We start from the raw sequence: 17,293 nt of genomic DNA on the forward strand, positions 1-17,293 counted from the left end.
ACGACTGTCTATTCTCTTTTGAAAAGCTCAACATTTATTTGGCCTTTGTGTCTTGCCATTCCTCTGAAGGACAGAAGCCACTTGTAAAACCCTACCCTTCGCCTTGCATTCTATGAGGTAGGTAGAGCGTGGTCCAATAAGTACTTCTTTAAAACTGAATTTTAATTCAAATGCCTCAAAAAAAAAAAAAAAAACCCCAGTGATTAGCAGTGTTATGTATTTCCATGTGTCATGCTGGTGACTTGGAGATGAGATTATGTTGTCGTCATATTCGACCTTAATTGCTAGACATCTGGTAGATTTAGGCAATTTGGCAGGTATAGTTTTATTGTGTGGGTGAATCTTTCCATGAAGTTCTGTGATATTAACTTGGTTCCTGCTAAACATTTCTCTTAATCAAAGTAGTAAACAGGCTTCCAAATTTGCAAGCAATCCAGGTTTCTAAATATCTGTGAAAGTGAGAGCTAAATTAAAAGCATGTTACCACAGAGGACAGTGGCTAAGCTTTTAGGTAATCAGACCAGGCATTGCTGATATGAAATCTTTTCTTAATTGGAACTTTCTGTTGAACTCATAGATTTGAGTTCCTTAAGCTTGTTTTTGTGAATAAATGTAATGGGAATGAAAGCGTAACTGACCATGTTTATTTGAATTTGAGGAATGCGTCATTTCCAGGAAGTAAAATGCCATTTGTCATCTCTGTCTCTCTTAGTTACAGCAAAATGGATATACCAAATCCCCCAACTTCCAAATGTATCACTTACTGGAAGAGGAAAGTTAAGTCTGAATACATGCGACTTCGGCAGCTTAAACGGCTTCAGGCAAATATGGGTGCAAAGGTAAAAATACTTCCCAAGTGAAAGGCTATAAATTGATTCAATATGGAGGGGTTGGACTTTTTATTTTTATCTTTTAACTCTTCTCTTAAAATCCTAACAAGTTTTTCTTTGGCTCTGCTAGGCTCTCTATGTAGCAAATTTTGCCAAAGTTCAAGAAAAAACCCAGATCCTCAATGAAGAATGGAAGAAACTTCGTGTCCAACCTGTCCAGTTAATGAAGCCTGTGAGTGGGCATCCTTTTCTCAAAAAGGTACTTCCAGTGTCTAAGCTCGGCCTTTCTCTTTTCCTTAGATTTAAGGATTTTTTTTTTCTCTTTTCCATATTTGTGGCTTATTGGGCTTCCCTGGTGGCTCAGATGGTAAAGAGCCCACCTGCAATGCAGGAGAACTGGGTTCAATCCCTAGGTTGGGAAGATCCCCTGGAGGCGGGAATAGCAACCCACTACAGTATTCTTCCCTAGGAAAGCCCATGGACAGGGGAGCCTGGTGGCCTGCAGTCCATGGGGTCACACTTATTATTATTAGAAAATAAAGACAATGGATGCAATTACTGTAGTCATCTTTGAATAACTGGGATGGTGAACCTGTAACTTAAAGATTAACTGTGGAACTTCCTGGTGATCTAGCCATTAAAACTCTACACTTCCAGTGCAGGGGACACAAGTTCAGTCCCTGCTTAGGGAACTAAGATCCTGCATATCCCGGGCTGCAGCCTGAGGATAAATAAATAAATACATCAAAAGGACATCAAACTCATTACCAAATTGTATTATTGAAAAAAAAGAATAACCTTTTTGCCTTTTGTTCTTCTCAACTAATGAGTTTAATCATGAGTTTTACCTAGAGAAATAAGACATCTGCTGTCTACTTTCCTGGGCTCTGTATACAAGCTTCAAAGCAACCCCTTTTGTGGCTTTTTTGGTACCTCAGCCATTTTGAAGTTGGAAAAGGAATGCTGTGGGTTATTGACCAATATGGTCAATGGGACATCTTTTTTGTAAACTAAAAAAAAAATCACTCTATTAGTTTCTTATAGAGATGTTGTCTCTAAAATATAAAAAACAGATAATTTATGAAGGGCACTTTTCTTTCTCAAAGCAGATGGTGTCCATAATCTCTACACTACTTTGCTTCCCCCTGTACTATCCCCGTCAGCTCAGCAGCTAAGTTGAAGTCCACTGTCCAAAGTTTAGGTCTTCAGGAAAACTTCCTTGTCTTCGTTCTCATCTCCTAGGACACTCAGAGGCCCTTTGCTGTCAGGTACGGCCCAAGGACATCAACACTTTTAGATGGAGATTAACAACGATTGAATATGGGAGGCCAAGGACAATAAGAGACAAGAGACAGTTCCTGCTTCCCACAGGTTTACAACTGAGGGATTCCTTTTAGGAGCTTGATGTTACAAAACCCTCAGTTTATCCACTTGTAAGAATTAGAAGACTACAGGGGTAATTTTGGAAGGAAACTCCGATTCCCTCTTGGATTGTGGACCTGCCTTCCCTCTCCATGTCATTGCTTGTATTTCAGTGTACCATAGAGAGCATTTTCCCAGGATTTGCAAGCCAGCACATGTTAATGAGGTCTCTGAACACGGTTGCCTTGGTTCCCATCATGTACTCGTGGTCCCCTCTCCAGCAGAACTTCATGGTATGTATTGAAAGTACTATGGTGATTGTTTAAATGGAATGATTTTTTTTTTTTTTTTTTTTTTAACATTGAAATGCTGGCACTCCTCTCAGGGTAAAGATTGTCAGAATATACCTAACAAAGCTTGGACATGCAGGGCAGAATGTTTTTGTGATTTACTGACTCTGAAAAAACACATATTGCAAGTTGTTCTAACTTGTTGGCTTTTGCCTTCTCAGAATTGATGCTGTTTCTTTTTTGAATGAAGGAGACTGGGCAAGAGTCCAGCCTTCCTGTACTACCTTGGTCCAATTTTATAACATTGTATGCAGTTAAATGTATTCTAAATCAGACACTTCAGGCTTTAGCAGGTTGACAGCTCCCTTCTGATGGAGCAATCCTTTCTTAATCCCCTAAAGGCAAGATGCTGTGAAAGCAACTGAGATAGCAGAGGCACACGGGGATCACCAATCCTTTCATCTGGGGCTTTATGCTGACTCCTGCCAGGATTATTTGTGGTTCTGATAATCAGGCTGCTAAATACTGCTATCGCTTATTGTGTCTGGTGACAGATAGCAGTTCTGCTGACTGGAATAGGATATGGGTTTACAGAAGGAAATCATCTCTTAGAAGAAAACTTCAGAGTAACTCTACTTGATAGCTATAGAACTGAAAATGACTGTTTTCTGCTGAACCACAAAACAAAATCCATTCATATTGTTTATTGCCAGAAGATATACATAGCTTGTTCTGCAGTTGACTTTAGGTTCCCACTGAGGGTGAGTGATATCAGTTGTAATAAGAATTTTCATTATGTTTATGGGAGGTCAGTCTTAGTCTATATAGTAGACTATACAAATATTTTATGGTTGCCAGTTTCTGTTTTAACTACTTCGATTATATTGCAGTTTATACTCTTGAAAGTCTTCCCTTTCATCTGTCTTTCTACTGATGAGAAGGATTTGAATTGAAGACCTTTTAGACCATTGTTTATGTGATATTTGTACCAATTTCACAATGTTCAGTGGATTAAATGACATAATAGATGGACTCACTATGAGAAAGAAATGTGTTGTCAGATTTTAGGTGTTGGTGGAAATATTGTTAATATCCAGCTTAACATTTGGTAGTTAATATCCTCAGGTAGTAAAACTGACTTTTTTTTCTTCCAAGAGTAGCATGACTCCCTTCCATTTGAGGCTTTGTTGCCAAAATGACCAGTCTTTAAAATGTAGTAAACTTTGTAACCAGAGGCATTTTAGGAGCTTTAAAGCAGCAAAAATTGTTCAGCATAGGTTCCATTATATAGGAAAGAGGAAAAAAAAAAAAAAACAGGACAGAGGAGATGCCCAGCAGATTCATGAAATGAATTACATTTGTTTGATTTCAGGTGGAAGATGAGACAGTTTTGTGCAACATCCCCTACATGGGAGATGAGGTGAAAGAGGAAGATGAGACTTTCATTGAGGAGCTGATCAATAACTACGATGGCAAAGTTCATGGTGAAGAAGGTAGTGGCGCTGGTCTCCTAAGGAGAGGATTTATTAGGATGGTGCCTCTTGTTTCATGTCTCATTAGCTTGCTTTTATCTGCTGCCTTGTGGTGTATACACTGAAGGCTGTGTCCATGTCACCACATGGCTGGGAGTAAACATTTTATATTACAAATCCCCCAGTTAAATTTTAAGAGGATTTGGAGGAATTCCCTGGTGGTCCAGTGGTTAGGAGTCCACACTGTCATCTCCAGGGACCCAGGGTTCTGTCCCTGGTTAGGAAACTAAGATCCCACAAGCCATGCAACATGGCCAAAAAAAAAAAAAAAAAAGAATTGAGACATAAAAGGATTGTATAGTAATATAATGGTTATATAGTAATATGATTTTCTCTCCAGTGGCTGGAAAGAAAATTTAGTGAATAAATAAGTTTGATCTTAGAAGTCTACCATAAATCCATCCAAGGCTATCTTGTTCTTTGTTTCCCTTTCTGTGAGACTGGCAATGAGCATAACCTCTCTTCTTGGATCCAAATACTCCCTGGATCTGCTCGAAGTTGGCAATAATGTTCTGACTTTCCTAAAAGTGTTACCAAACCAAACTTGGGTCTGCTCACTTGAGTGCAATAAAGCCAATCTACTGACACCAGGTTGAGGTGAAGGAAAGTACAATCTTTATTGTAGGGCGCCAAGCAAGGCAAAGGGGCAACTCAAGCTCAAAGGACCAGAACTACCCAATGGCTTTCAGGGAAAGAATTTTTTAAAGGCAGTGTGAGGGAGAGAACTGCAGGGTGTATCATCAGTTGTGCCCAGTTCTAGGATTGGTTGGTATCTGTGTGAAGTTTCAAGCCTCATCAACCTTCTGGTTTCAACCAGTCTAGGGTCTTCATGCTTGCGGTCAGCAGTTTTTGTCTGGTGGGACATCTACTTCTTATAAAACAACTTAGGAATGTGTGTCAGGCATTTATCTTTCTTTTGGGGAACTGGGAGTACAGTGATTCTGCTGTGTTGCAGATTTATAGTCTAAATTGTTACCAGTTTCGTGGCCCAACAGCTATTCTTTGTTTCTATGTCTTCACATTTCTTAATCATTACCTCTGAGCCAACCTTTTTGTGACTTAGGGAAGATCCAGGAGACTAAAGCAAAGACCTTTTACTTCAGAGGAGAAGGGCAAAGGAATTTGTGTCTGATTTAAAAAAGCAAGTCATTTGTATTTAGTTGTAGGTTTAGAAAAAGTTGTTAGTGTGTAAGAAGGGGGAAGATAGGGAAAAACTCTTCATAGATTTGCAAACCAGTGACCTCAACCTGCTCTTTTGATGATTGTGGATGCTGTTGTGATGCCATTGAAATGCATTGTTTATACACAGTGCCCTCTAGTGTTCTGAGGCTTTATCCTAAATTGTGTTAATAGTATAACCCCATGTAGTATGATTTTTTTTTAAAGTATGTTGTCTGTTGAGTCAAGTTACTACTAAAAAAAAAAAAAAAGAAGTTACTACTAACTCATCAGTAGCAAAACCAAGTACATTTTCATTTCATCATTCTTTCTCTGTCCTATTTGTATTGTTGGCCCACTTTTGTGATATTTTGGACCATAAATACAGGTTGATCTATTACTGAGGAAGTGAAGACCCCAGTAAAAATAAAGTCCATAACTGGATTTCCCACTCTAACCAGCTGAACAGTTGCAATTTTAAGAGCCAATCAAATTATTGTAATTCTCTGGTTTTCCACATAAAAATGTACATATATTATCTGAGTTTCAGGAGTGAATATAGGAAAACCTTCCAAGGAGGACTAATGGAGTATGAAATGACCACTGCTCATCCATCTAATTCTTTTATTTCAGAGATGATTCCTGGCTCTGTCCTGATCAGTGATGCTGTTTTCCTGGAGTTGGTAGATGCTCTGAATCAATACTCGGATGAAGATGAAGAAGGACACAACGACACCTCAGATGGAAAGCAAGATGACAGCAAAGAGGATCTGCCAGTAACAAGAAAGAGAAAACGACACGCTATTGAAGGTGCAGAGCGCGACTTCCTTATTCCACCTGGAGTGACAGGGAGAGGGAAGAAGGCGAAAGAGAGGGCTGTTTCTTATTAAAGGCTGTTGGCACTTCTCACTGGCCCACTTAAAAGGAGAATGTGTTTACTGACTGATGGTTTAAGATAGCTGTGATTTAGCTGAAGAAAAAAGTAGGAGAACTTTAGACAATAATTATTGTTCATTTCTAATTGTAAAAAATAGTGTGTTTGAAAAATATGACAAGTTATAAAGAATAAAATAAAATTACCCTATTATCTTGCTACCTAGAAGTAGTTTCTTTTAGTATTAATATTTCCTTCTAGACTTAAAAAATGTATATGTAAAAATATACACATGTACACCTGAAATGTATTATATGTATTTTATCTCAGTTTTTAAAAAGTACCTAAGTAAATCAACATACATATATGGTAGGTGAAGTTAGTATCATACCACATATGTGTGTATACACATAGATAATTTTATAACCCCTTATTATTTAATCTTACATCATGAGCATTTTCCTATGTTAGACAATATTTAATTAATTTCATATTTAATTATACTTTGTTGTTTAGTTATACCATATGTCCAGACGCAAAGTGTCTTCTCTTCTTATAACAAATTTACAGTATCCATCTTGTTCTTTGGCATCAACGTTATGGTAGGTACTTCTATGCTCGGGTTTCTCCATAAAAACTTATATTTTCACTTCCAGATTCTGTCTTACACTGTATTTTTTTTTTTTTTTTGCCACACCATGAGGCTTGTGGGATCTTAGTTCCCCAGTCAGGGATTGAATCCACCCCCTCGGCAGTGAAAGCTCAGAGTCTTAACCACTGGGCCAGCAGGGAATTCCCCTGGACTGTGGATTTTGTTGTTAACATGTAGATGACTCTGATCTCCTTATCTACTAGTAGGCAGTTAGATAGGTCCAGGTAGCGCTGATCTTCTTTCTGTATTCTGACATAGTCAATGGTTGCGTTAAAAAGCAGCTCTAATCAAAATGCCATGGCAAAAGTACAAGATGATTAACTAGCTTTGTGTGCTTCTATATGGCACTCAGAAGCTTTTTATCACTTCCAATCCAGGCAGCAAAAAGAGTTCCAAGAAACAATTCCCAAACGACATGATCTTCAGTGCGATCGCCTCGATGTTCCCTGAGAACGGTGTCCCAGACGACATGAAGGAGAGGTAGGACGGCTGCCCCCCGCAGGCCATGTAGACCACTCAGGCAAAACTTGCATACACGCTTGTTTTGGGTTATAAAAATTCTCATTTTTGGTAAGTGCATTATGATTTGCCTACACTTCTCTAAATGCCCATTCCCATGTTAAAGATCATGGTTTGCTGGCTTTTGCGTAAATCTGGGCAGAGAAGTTTGAAGATTTTGCTACTTTACTGGAGTGTTACTCCAGCACCATACTTAGAAAATCTTTCCTTTCCCTTAACTTTCATACACACACCGAGCCCAGCATCATTACAATGGTGAACCTACCTGGTTATACATAAAGACCTGTTAAAAATAACACCCATCATCCCTTTTCTCCCTCGGCAGACCATTTCTAGATAACTGTCAGTATTCAGTCTACATTTTCTTTTTTTTTTTAATTAAAAAATTTTTATTGGAGTATATTTGATTTACAATGTGTTAGTTTTAGCAAAGTGGATCAGTTATACATATACATCTGTTGTTTAGTCACTATGTTGTGTCTGACTCTGTGTGACCCCCATGGACTGTTGCCCACCAGGCTCCTCTGTCCATGGAATTCTCCAGGCAGGAATACTGGAGTGGGGTGCCATTTCATTCTCCAGAGGATCTTCCCAACCCAGGCATCAAACCCATGAAACCCGTGACTCCTGCATTGGCAGTCTGGTTCTTTTATCACTGAGCCACCAGGGAAGCCCACATATACATGTATTCAGTCTTTTTTGTTTTTGTTTAGATTCTGTTCCCGTGTAGGCTGTTATAGAGCGCTGAGTAGAGTTCCCCATGTCAGTCTGAGTTTTCTCAGCGGAGACATTCCCTTGGAAGTCACTCTTACCTCTCTTTTCCGAATCAGGTACCGAGAGCTCACAGAGATGTCAGACCCCAATGCGCTCCCCCCACAGTGCACACCCAACATCGACGGCCCCAACGCCAAGTCTGTGCAGCGGGAGCAGTCTCTGCACTCCTTCCACACACTGTTCTGCCGGCGCTGCTTCAAATATGACTGCTTCCTTCACCGTGAGTGGGCTGCTCTGAAATGCTCTCCTGTTTTCCATCCCCAGCCACCGTTTCATTCTCTTTATTTTTAGTTTCTCCAATGGAATTCCTGGCTTCTGATCCGATGATGGTTTTACAAAGGACCAGTTCCCTTTTCTCTTGTGTAGTTATAATGTGGTCTGCTTCATACAGGGAGGACAGATTAACCAGCAATACAGTTGTCCCCAAGTTTCCTCTAGCTTTGGAAGAATGGTATTGATGTCAGAAATGATTCAGCTTGATTCACCTTGATGATAGCTGTTTTTATCTAAATTCTCCTCCAGTGGCTCCCTAATTCACATTTGTTCCTCCCCCTCCTGTCAAGTAGATGAGCCATTGCAAACGGGACAGTTTTGTGTTTTCCAGCTTTCCATGCCACCCCTAATGTGTATAAACGCAAGAACAAAGAAATCAAGATTGAGCCAGAACCGTGTGGCACTGACTGCTTCCTTCTGCTGGTACGTTTTTAAATTCTTCTGCCATCGTTGAAATTGGTAGAAATCTGATCAGGAAATAGTCCTCCGGCTTTCTGCCCCAGAGAACACAAACCATGTGAGCTGGTATATAGCACCCTGAGGATCACAGAGTGTAGATGAGACATGACTTCTGCTCGTAAGGAGCGCCCTGATTTTGCAGCAGTAGCATTGTGAAGTTAGTTTCATGGAGTGAGGTGTGAAGAGCATTGAAGGCTTTCTTGCTCTAAACATCATCTACTCAGATTTCAGAGTCTGAAACTGCTTTGTTTTACTTGGAGCTGTATGTGTGTGCATGAGACTCTATCTTTGCTGTCTCCCTTTAACTGCATATAAATGTAGGAGGAACAACACATGAAGGTGCTCATATCTTATGTGAGTTAATCAGCCAGATGGACCCTTCCTGGTAGACAGACCTCCTGTAGCAGCGTAAATTCTCCTGCATTTATGTGGGGAGGCAGTCCCCCGAGAGCTAGAAGGGAATAGGTTCGGTTGGACTTGTCAAAGACATAGTTCTGCTTTCTACACAATAGGGTGGGGCTTCCCTGGTAGCCCAGCTGCTAAAGAATCCACTTGTAATGCAGAAGACCCCGGGTTGATTCCTGGTTTGGGTAGATCTGCTGAAAAAGGGATAGGCTACCCACTCCAGTATTCTTGGGCTTCCTTGGTGGCTCAGCTGATAAAGAATCCCCCTGCAATGTGAGAGACCTGGGTTCGATTCCTGTGCTGGGAAGATCCCCTGGAGAAGGGAACAGCGGCCCACTGCAGTATTCTGGCTAGAGAATTCCATGAACTGTATAGTCCATGAGATCCCAAAGAGTCGAACACAACTGAGCAACCTTCACTTTCACACGATAGGGTGAGCTTAGATAAAGAATAAAATACCTTGATACAATTTCTGCTACCAATTAAAATGAGATTATACAGCCAGGTGCTTCTGGGACTATCTTTAGGGGAATAATAGAAGGAAATATGATACAGAGTGCCATTGGGTAAAAATCTGGAAAATGTGCCACATGGTAATAGCAAAAAAGTAAATAGAGCTTTCCTGGTGGTCCTGTGGTTAAGACTCTGAGTTTCCAATGCTGGGGACCCAGATTTGATCCCTGGTCAGGGAACTAGATCACACATACTGCAACTAAGAGTTCATACGCTGCAACTAAGATGTGGCACAGCCGAAACAAATAAATATAAATATTTAAAACGCATAGAACTGTATGCCCAGAAAATTCCATTTAAGCAAACAAAAATAAGTAGACTTTATCTGATTTATTTTTTCCATAATGTATATTAATTCCTTCCTATGTGTCAAAGTACTGTGCTAACCCTTAACATATATGATCTTGTTTTCATGCTTATACAACATCCTGAGGTGGATAAAGTATAGGTTATAAAAGTTACATATTTTGCCTAAAGTTTGTTACTATGTCAGTGGTGTGGCAATGATGAAATTGAAGCTCTGGTCTAACTCCACAGTTCATGCTTTTTATATAACTCAAAAGGGCATTGCCGGGGCTTCCCTGGTGGTTTGGTGGTAAAGAATCTGCCTGCCAGTGCAGGAGACACAGATTCAATCTCTGATCCAGGAAGATCCCACATGCCAAGGAGCAGCTCAGCCCATGCTCTGCTACTCTTGAGCCTTGCTCTGGAGCCTAGGAGCCAGAACTACTGGGCCTGCATGCTGCAGCTGCCTAAGCCCGCGTGCCCTCGGTCTTGTCATCTGCAGCGTGAGAAGCCACTGTGATGAGAAGCCTGTGCACCACAACTGGAGAGTAGCCCCTGCTCACCGCAACTAGAGAAAGCCCACACAGCAGTGAAGACCCCAGCACAGCCAAAAATAAATAAGTAAATAAGTGAAAATTTAAAAAAGTTAAAAGGGCATTGCCCTCCCCAGAGTAGTCATCCTGGAATCCTTTATATGTCACATTGTAGCAAAGACACGCAGTATCAGATTCAGTTAAAATAAAAACTTCTCTCTTGGAATTTCTTTGAGGGCCTACAGTATATTCTGAATATCCTTAATAATGGTGAACCTTTATCCTTTACTTGTAGAATTAGTTTCCAGAAACAGCTCAAAATCTTTAGAAACTAACTCTGGCGAGAAGATAGATGATCCAGCTAAGTAATTATCTGGTCTTTAAAAAAAAGCATAGCTGTAAAGTAATAAAGTAATAAAATATTCATCCTAGTTTAAAATACTGACTTAGAGGGAATTTCCTAAATTAAGTGGTAATATTATACAAATTCAGGGATTATACATTTTCTTACTGAAACAGAGACAAGTGTGGTAAAACATAAAGAACAGTGAGGCCTAGGGATGAAGAGCCCTGATTCTTGTACCTGCTCTGGAATAATTAGCTGCATGCTCTCAGCAGATCCCTCATTTTCTGAACCTCATTTTCTCATCTACAGGAGAATGTATTCTCAAATTCCAATCAGTTTGTGAGCAAATGAGAGTAAGATATGACTCACTAGACAGTCAAAGATGCATAGAAACATCTATACATAATATATAAAGATTACATCTTTATAAAGAGTATATTATAAGGCAGCTCTTTGTCAAGACATATAAGTGTGTAAGCTTTAAGATTGTTAAGAAGATATCACATGGTCATATATGATACAGAGGGAAAAAAAGAAGTGTCAAGGTGCAAGTCAGCACAGATATTGAAGATGGTTTGTGATGATGGGACCAATATGGTGGCCTGTTTCTGTTTCCTAACTGTAACATGGCCTCTGCAGGAAGGAGCAAAGGAGTACGCCATGCTGCACAACCCTCGCTCCAAGTGCTCCGGGCGTCGCCGGCGAAGGCACCACGTGGTCAATGCTTCCTGCTCCAACACTTCAGCCTCTGCTGTGGCTGAGACCAAAGAAGGGGACAGTGACAGGGACACTGGCAATGACTGGGCCTCCAGTTCTTCAGGTACAGTGAGCAGAAAATGAGCTCTTCTTGCTACGCAAGGTAAACCCAGGATCATGCCCTAACAGTTAACGTTATTACCTTTTTAAATTGTTCATTCTTTCCCCAGGGTCACCTGTAAGCAGTAGAGACAGGGAATGTTTTCATTCCTAACTCTTCTGCCTTTTGGTGTAGATTGAAGAGCTGAGTTTGTGGCGACCCACTGAGGCTAGCTGCATTCCACCTCTGTGTTTCTCTCATTCCTTCCTCTCTTAGAGGCGAACTCTCGCTGTCAGACACCCACGAAACAGAAGGCAAGTCCGGCCCCACCTCAGCTCTGTGTAGTGGAAGCACCCTCAGAGCCTGTGGAGTGGACTGGGGCTGAAGAATCTCTTTTTCGAGTCTTTCATGGCACCTACTTCAACAACTTCTGTTCAATAGCCAGACTTTTGGGGACTAAGACATGCAAGCAGGTACTGTCTGAAGGGGACGGGAATCAGTCCTCGCCCTGGGAGCCCTTTGGTCCTTTTGTAAGGCTGCCTGTCTGGACAGAAGCTGTCTTAGGTTCAGTCCTTCGTGAGCCTGTGCTTCTGTACCATGAGGGGGATTCCCCACACATGGGGGGCTTTCTGCAAATGCCAGGCCCAGCGATACTTAGGATCTGCTCTCCTTGCTGAATTCTTATTTCTGTCTGTAGCCACTACCTAACTCTTCTGGATGTTTCTACCCTCTCAGGTTTTTTTCTTTTTTTGGTGTCCTTGCCTTTCTTTCTAACGCATGGATGTGTGCTAAGTCGCTTCAGTCGTGTCCAACTCTGTGCAGCCCTGTAGACAGCAGCCCACCAGGCTTCTCTGTCCACGGGATTCTCCAGGCAAGAATACTGGAGTGGGTTGCCATTTCCTTCTCCTTTTCTTTCTAAATGTGGACCCATTTCCTGGAAGGCACTCCTGGGTCCTTCTGGGGATCTTCTTATCTCACATCTCTGCTCCTGCTTCTGTAGCTGCCACCATCCCCCTAATCAGTCTTCTCAGTTGCTTTATTCTTCAAATGTTCTATCATTAGATTTCCTAATTACCACCCCTAATGACTGGGTCTGGACTTTGTGCATCTCTCATCATCATTAGAATCACGATCTGGTAGTAGCTTCTTATCTGGAGGCAGGAGAAGCCTATAGGGAGTAGAGAGACTGAAGCGCAGGGATAGAGAGTCAGGTATTGGGGCCAGCTGGTCCAAACAGGAACACCAGAGCTTGAGCCCTCCTCACTTAGCTCCCCACTTTCCAGAAGAGTCTCTGCAATCTTTTCTTCATGTACTCTCTACTTAGAACAAGTAGTAGAACCATGAGCTGACGTGCCCTTTGCTTTCTTTCTTTTAAAGTGAAAGAAGGTTTACTCAGGGGGGAAACACACTCCGTAGATGGAGTGTGAGCCATCTTAGAAGGCACAAGAGGCCTTTTTGGAGGAAGTAGAAATGAATAGCTTTATTGCTTTGCCAGGCAAAAAGGAGACACAGCGGGCTCATGCCTTGAAAAACTGTGTCCCTCATTCCTTCCTTTTTGGATCTCATACCTCTCTCCCCAAGGCACAGGTTTTTTACCTAAAAGCCTGCAAACTGTGTACAAAGCAATTTTTGTGTGTTATTTTCCTGAAAAGAAGATTCACAGTTTTCATGGAATTGCTAGAGGGCCCGTAACTAAAAAGAAAAAGCTAAAAAACAAATGTTCTAAGGGAAACAGCATGTTAAAAGGGACCAGCCTTCCTGAAATGCTGTCCTACTAAAATAGTCAAGGCTCTAACATCTTTGTGCCAACAGAGGGAGCTAGTGCTTAGCTGGGTTGTACCTCAGGTCACATCAGACTCAGTTACACAGGGTACACAACTCTGCCCTTCCTAATAAGAGGCAGATACTGTTGGTAAGAATTGAATCCCTCTGGGCTTGGAAGGCAGAGCAGTAGTAGAAAGCAACGGACCAGGAAAACTGTGCCTGTGCTCAGTCAGGATAAACACTTAAGAATTAACTTCAGGGACTTCCCTGGTGATCCAGTGGTTAAGACTTCTTGCTCCCAATGCCAGGGGCATGGGTTCAATCCCTCATCAGCGAAGTAAGGTCCTGCACCCCACACAGCATGGCCAAAAACAAAACAAAACCAAAAACACAACCAACAACAAAGAACTTCAGAACCAGCAACCCGGTGTCCCAGCGCCGCTCTGTCTCTCCCTGCTAAAGATGCTCAGTCATCTGCCCACAAGCTCTCCAGAAACCAGCACCTGCCTCGGTCACTTATCTGACCCCTCAGCTCAAGAAGTGACAGGTCCTGTTGGATTTCTCTTCCAGGTCTTCCAGTTTGCAGTCAAAGAGTCACTTATCCTGAAGCTGCCCACAGATGAGCTTATGAATCCCTCGCAGAAGAAGAAGAGAAAGCACAGGCAAGGGTTGGACCGAAGGTTTTCTGTGGCCATGCTGTTCCTGTGCCCTGACCGCCCCTAGGGCTTCACTGCTGCCTCCCTCTGCAGCCCCTGGCCATCAGTTCAGCATCATCCAGTGGAGGGCCTCCTCAGAGCACAGCTTCCTCAGTGCTCCCTGCGAGTCCGTGCCTTGAATCAGCCCTTCCCTTGTCCTGCAGTGCTGTGGACCATGAAATAACTGATTTTTAAGCTCCTGGCCAGTAGGATGTGAACTGGCCTCATGGCTCCACCCTGAGGCTGTTTCTTCTCACTGGGTTGTTATTACCACTGTGCTCACTTCTCAACTCTGACCAGAGTTTTTTTGTTCTGTTTTTGGCACTTGTTTCTCTGAGTTGCATAATAACACTGTCTTCTAGGTAAACTTTGCTTAGGGTTGGAACCTTTTTTTTTTTTGCATCCAACACTCCATCTGGCTTTGTTTCCTAAAGAACTGACACTGGTTCCAGATATAGAAGGAAATCCCTGTGGCATCTCCCTTTCAGTTCCTTCACTCAGAGCAGATTTCTGAAAAGTCTTCCCACCTCCCCTTCGTGAAACCCCCCCACATCTCCACCTCCTCAAAGAGAGGGAGGGCAGGGGAGAGGAGAAATGGAGAAACGGTAGCATTTTAATAGACGTAGAGGGTTTGGTTTGGTCTTGCATCTCTTTTTGGTTTTTTTATGTATGTTTGTTTATGGGTGGGAAGTGGTGTTCTTGTTTAAATCTTGTGCCAGAGGCCAGCTGCAGGTAAGGTGGGCTCCAGCTTCTGTGGACAGGCATCCAGGCCTGTTGTGAAGGGATTTGGGGAGGATCCCAGTGATCAGATCGCAGTCCCCCAGAGGGGGTCATGCTATCATTTACCCAAATCTGCAGAGTTCCCCAGGGCCATGACCCTGAGCTGTACCATCTCTTGCAGGTTGTGGGCTGCGCACTGCCGGAAAATTCAGCTGAAGAAAGGTAAGCTCCACTGGGGCACTGCGCTCAGGTTGCAGCCTGTGGCTGCCCCTCCCCCGCCCCACCCATGGCTGCACTTATTGACCCTGCATGGCTTCCGCACATTGCAGGTCCCCCCTGCAACAGCTGATAACAGCTCAGCTCCTCACTGCAGCTGAGACCTCTCAGGAGATATAGTCACAAGCCTGTGGTCTCTGACTTTCATTGTGTGCCATATACAGGGTTCTAGGCTTCATTTAGTGTTTGGGGGCGGGGTTTGTTTTATTTTTTTGGCCAAGTGGCATGTGGGATCCTAGTTCCTCAAGCAGGGATTGAACTCAGGCCCCTTGCTGTGGAAGCACAGTCTTAACCCCTAGACCAGCAGGGAAGTCCCCTCATTTAGTGTTTAAAATAACTGCCCTATAATCACACCATTTCCACACTCTCCCTACAGAGCAGATCACTTCATTGTAGCTTATGGACCACTACCACCTGTGATTACTTCTCATGTCAGGTGCTAAATGCATGCCCAAGTTGGGCAGAACAAGCCTCCTGAATGGGGGCAACTGGACCCTAGGGAGAGAGGGTGGCTCAGGAACGTGGCCACAGTAGTGTGTTCTTTTCTCTCTTAGATAACTCCTCCACCCAGGTGTACAACTACCAGCCCTGCGACCACCCGGACCGCCCCTGTGACAGCACCTGTCCCTGCATCATGACTCAGAATTTCTGTGAGAAGTTCTGCCAGTGCAACCCTGACTGTAAGAGTGCTCTGTTGGCTACAGTTGCCAACCTCAGCAGCCCAGGTTTCCCTCCCCTCGCACCCTTCTCTGCTTATGGGCCTTCCAATACCCTCTGTGCGGCCCTTAAAGCATTCTACAGAGGAAACAATATCTTTAAGATCAGGGGAAGTCATTTTTTAAAAAGTCCTGAGGTTATGATTCTAAAAGCCACAGTTACACTGAAATAAGCTGCTTTTCCAGCTTCACATTCTAGGGCAGCATTAAGAAATGGGAGAATCCTTTCCTTAAGGTGTAAATACAGCCTCCCTTTCCAGGATGTTGTTTTACAACGTATACAGGTTACAGTTCCATGTATGTCTGTTTTAGTCTCCTATCTGGAGTTTTAGCCTCAGGTCGGTCTGGATGTCAGCAGAGACTTAAGAGCACTTTTCTCTTGCTTCTTACCCTTGCCTGCCCGCCCCCACTGAGGCTGAGCAGTTGGGTGGCAGCCCCCAGAGCTTGCAGACCTGGGTGCCCAGGCAGTTGTGCTGGAAATACCTTGTAACACACAGCAGATAGCAATCTTAACCACAATAGAGGGGTGGGTGATTGTGCTAGGAGGGCAGTGGGTGGAGGACGATGGCATAGAACGGATGCATTATGTTCTCAAAATGATTCTTGTTTTGATGGTGAGGATTTACCAGTGAAAAGCACTGATTTCTTCTTCTCTGGAGCACTGTTCACCTCCCTGCCAAATTCTCCCAATAAAGTGGAGGTGGTTAGGGGAGAGCATTGTTAGGGATTCTCTAGAAAAGACTTCTCCAGAATCAAACCTGCTTTTCTGACTCAGATGTGAATGCTGGGAGATGCTCCATTTTCTCTGAAAAACACTTGAGTCTGTGATTATTGGGGCTGCCCAGGTAAAGAATTCACCTGCCAGTGCAGGAGCTGCAGGTTCGATCCCTGGGTTGGGAAGATCCCCTGGAGATGCAAATGGCAACCCTCTCCAGTATTCTTGCTTGGAAAATCCCATGGACAGAGGAGCCTGGCAGGCCACAGTCCATTGGGTCACAAAGAATTGGACGTGACTGAGCCACTAAACAATAACAACAACATGTGATTATTGGGAAGGCAGTTTCTCTGCTATTTGCCAAATATCCTTGAACCCATAACACTGACTTCCTTGCTGTCCCCTGAGCCAAAGCGGACCCCCGCGTTAGCCTGCTCATCTCCCTGACGTTCCCTGTCACCCTGCGCAGGCCAGAACCGCTTCCCCGGCTGCCGCTGCAAGACCCAGTGCAACACGAAGCAGTGCCCGTGCTACCTGGCGGTGAGGGAGTGCGACCCCGACCTGTGCCTCACCTGCGGGGCCGCGGAGCACTGGGACTGCAAGGTCGTGTCCTGCAAGAACTGCAGCATCCAGCGCGGCCTCAAGAAGGTGCGGCTCCCGGCTCCAGGCCAGGCGCGGGCAGGCTGAGGATCCGTGCAGCCTCTGTCTGCGGGCCCCTGAGGTGGTGTGCGCACCGTGCTGGTGATTCCCGACAGACACACGTTTCCTGAGTTCATCAAGCCTTTGGTCCCCTCGAGGGATTAGAG

At 43.4% G+C, this 17,293-nt stretch overlaps 1 protein-coding gene across 7 annotated transcripts in view; it reads left to right on the forward strand.

Moving 5' to 3' along the window:
- EZH1 (enhancer of zeste 1 polycomb repressive complex 2 subunit) overlaps window positions 1–17,293 on the forward strand; it is a 30,640-nt gene that overhangs the window by 8,876 nt on the left and 4,471 nt on the right. For 6 of the 7 annotated variants that reach the window (XM_065908644.1, XM_065908646.1, XM_065908647.1 and 3 more), the window contains exons 2-16: window positions 27–117; window positions 713–839; window positions 961–1,089; window positions 2,366–2,485; window positions 3,855–3,975; window positions 5,806–5,982; window positions 7,076–7,178; window positions 8,048–8,211; window positions 8,596–8,687; window positions 11,445–11,625; window positions 11,878–12,074; window positions 13,936–14,027; window positions 14,962–15,002; window positions 15,611–15,736; window positions 16,957–17,135. In XM_065908644.1, the coding sequence (XP_065764716.1) occupies window positions 113–117; window positions 713–839; window positions 961–1,089; window positions 2,366–2,485; window positions 3,855–3,975; window positions 5,806–5,982; window positions 7,076–7,178; window positions 8,048–8,211; window positions 8,596–8,687; window positions 11,445–11,625; window positions 11,878–12,074; window positions 13,936–14,027; window positions 14,962–15,002; window positions 15,611–15,736; window positions 16,957–17,135 (1,854 nt within the window). In that variant the 5' untranslated portion in view covers window positions 27–112. The remainder of the gene's footprint in view (window positions 1–26; window positions 118–712; window positions 840–960; window positions 1,090–2,365; window positions 2,486–3,854; window positions 3,976–5,805; window positions 5,983–7,075; window positions 7,179–8,047; window positions 8,212–8,595; window positions 8,688–11,444; window positions 11,626–11,877; window positions 12,075–13,935; window positions 14,028–14,961; window positions 15,003–15,610; window positions 15,737–16,956; window positions 17,136–17,293) is intronic. The other variant, XM_065908650.1, reaches the window with a different exon arrangement.

Source organism: Muntiacus reevesi, chromosome 18 (assembly GCF_963930625.1).
Source record: "Muntiacus reevesi chromosome 18, mMunRee1.1, whole genome shotgun sequence".
NCBI classification, from domain to species: domain Eukaryota; kingdom Metazoa; phylum Chordata; class Mammalia; order Artiodactyla; family Cervidae; genus Muntiacus; species Muntiacus reevesi.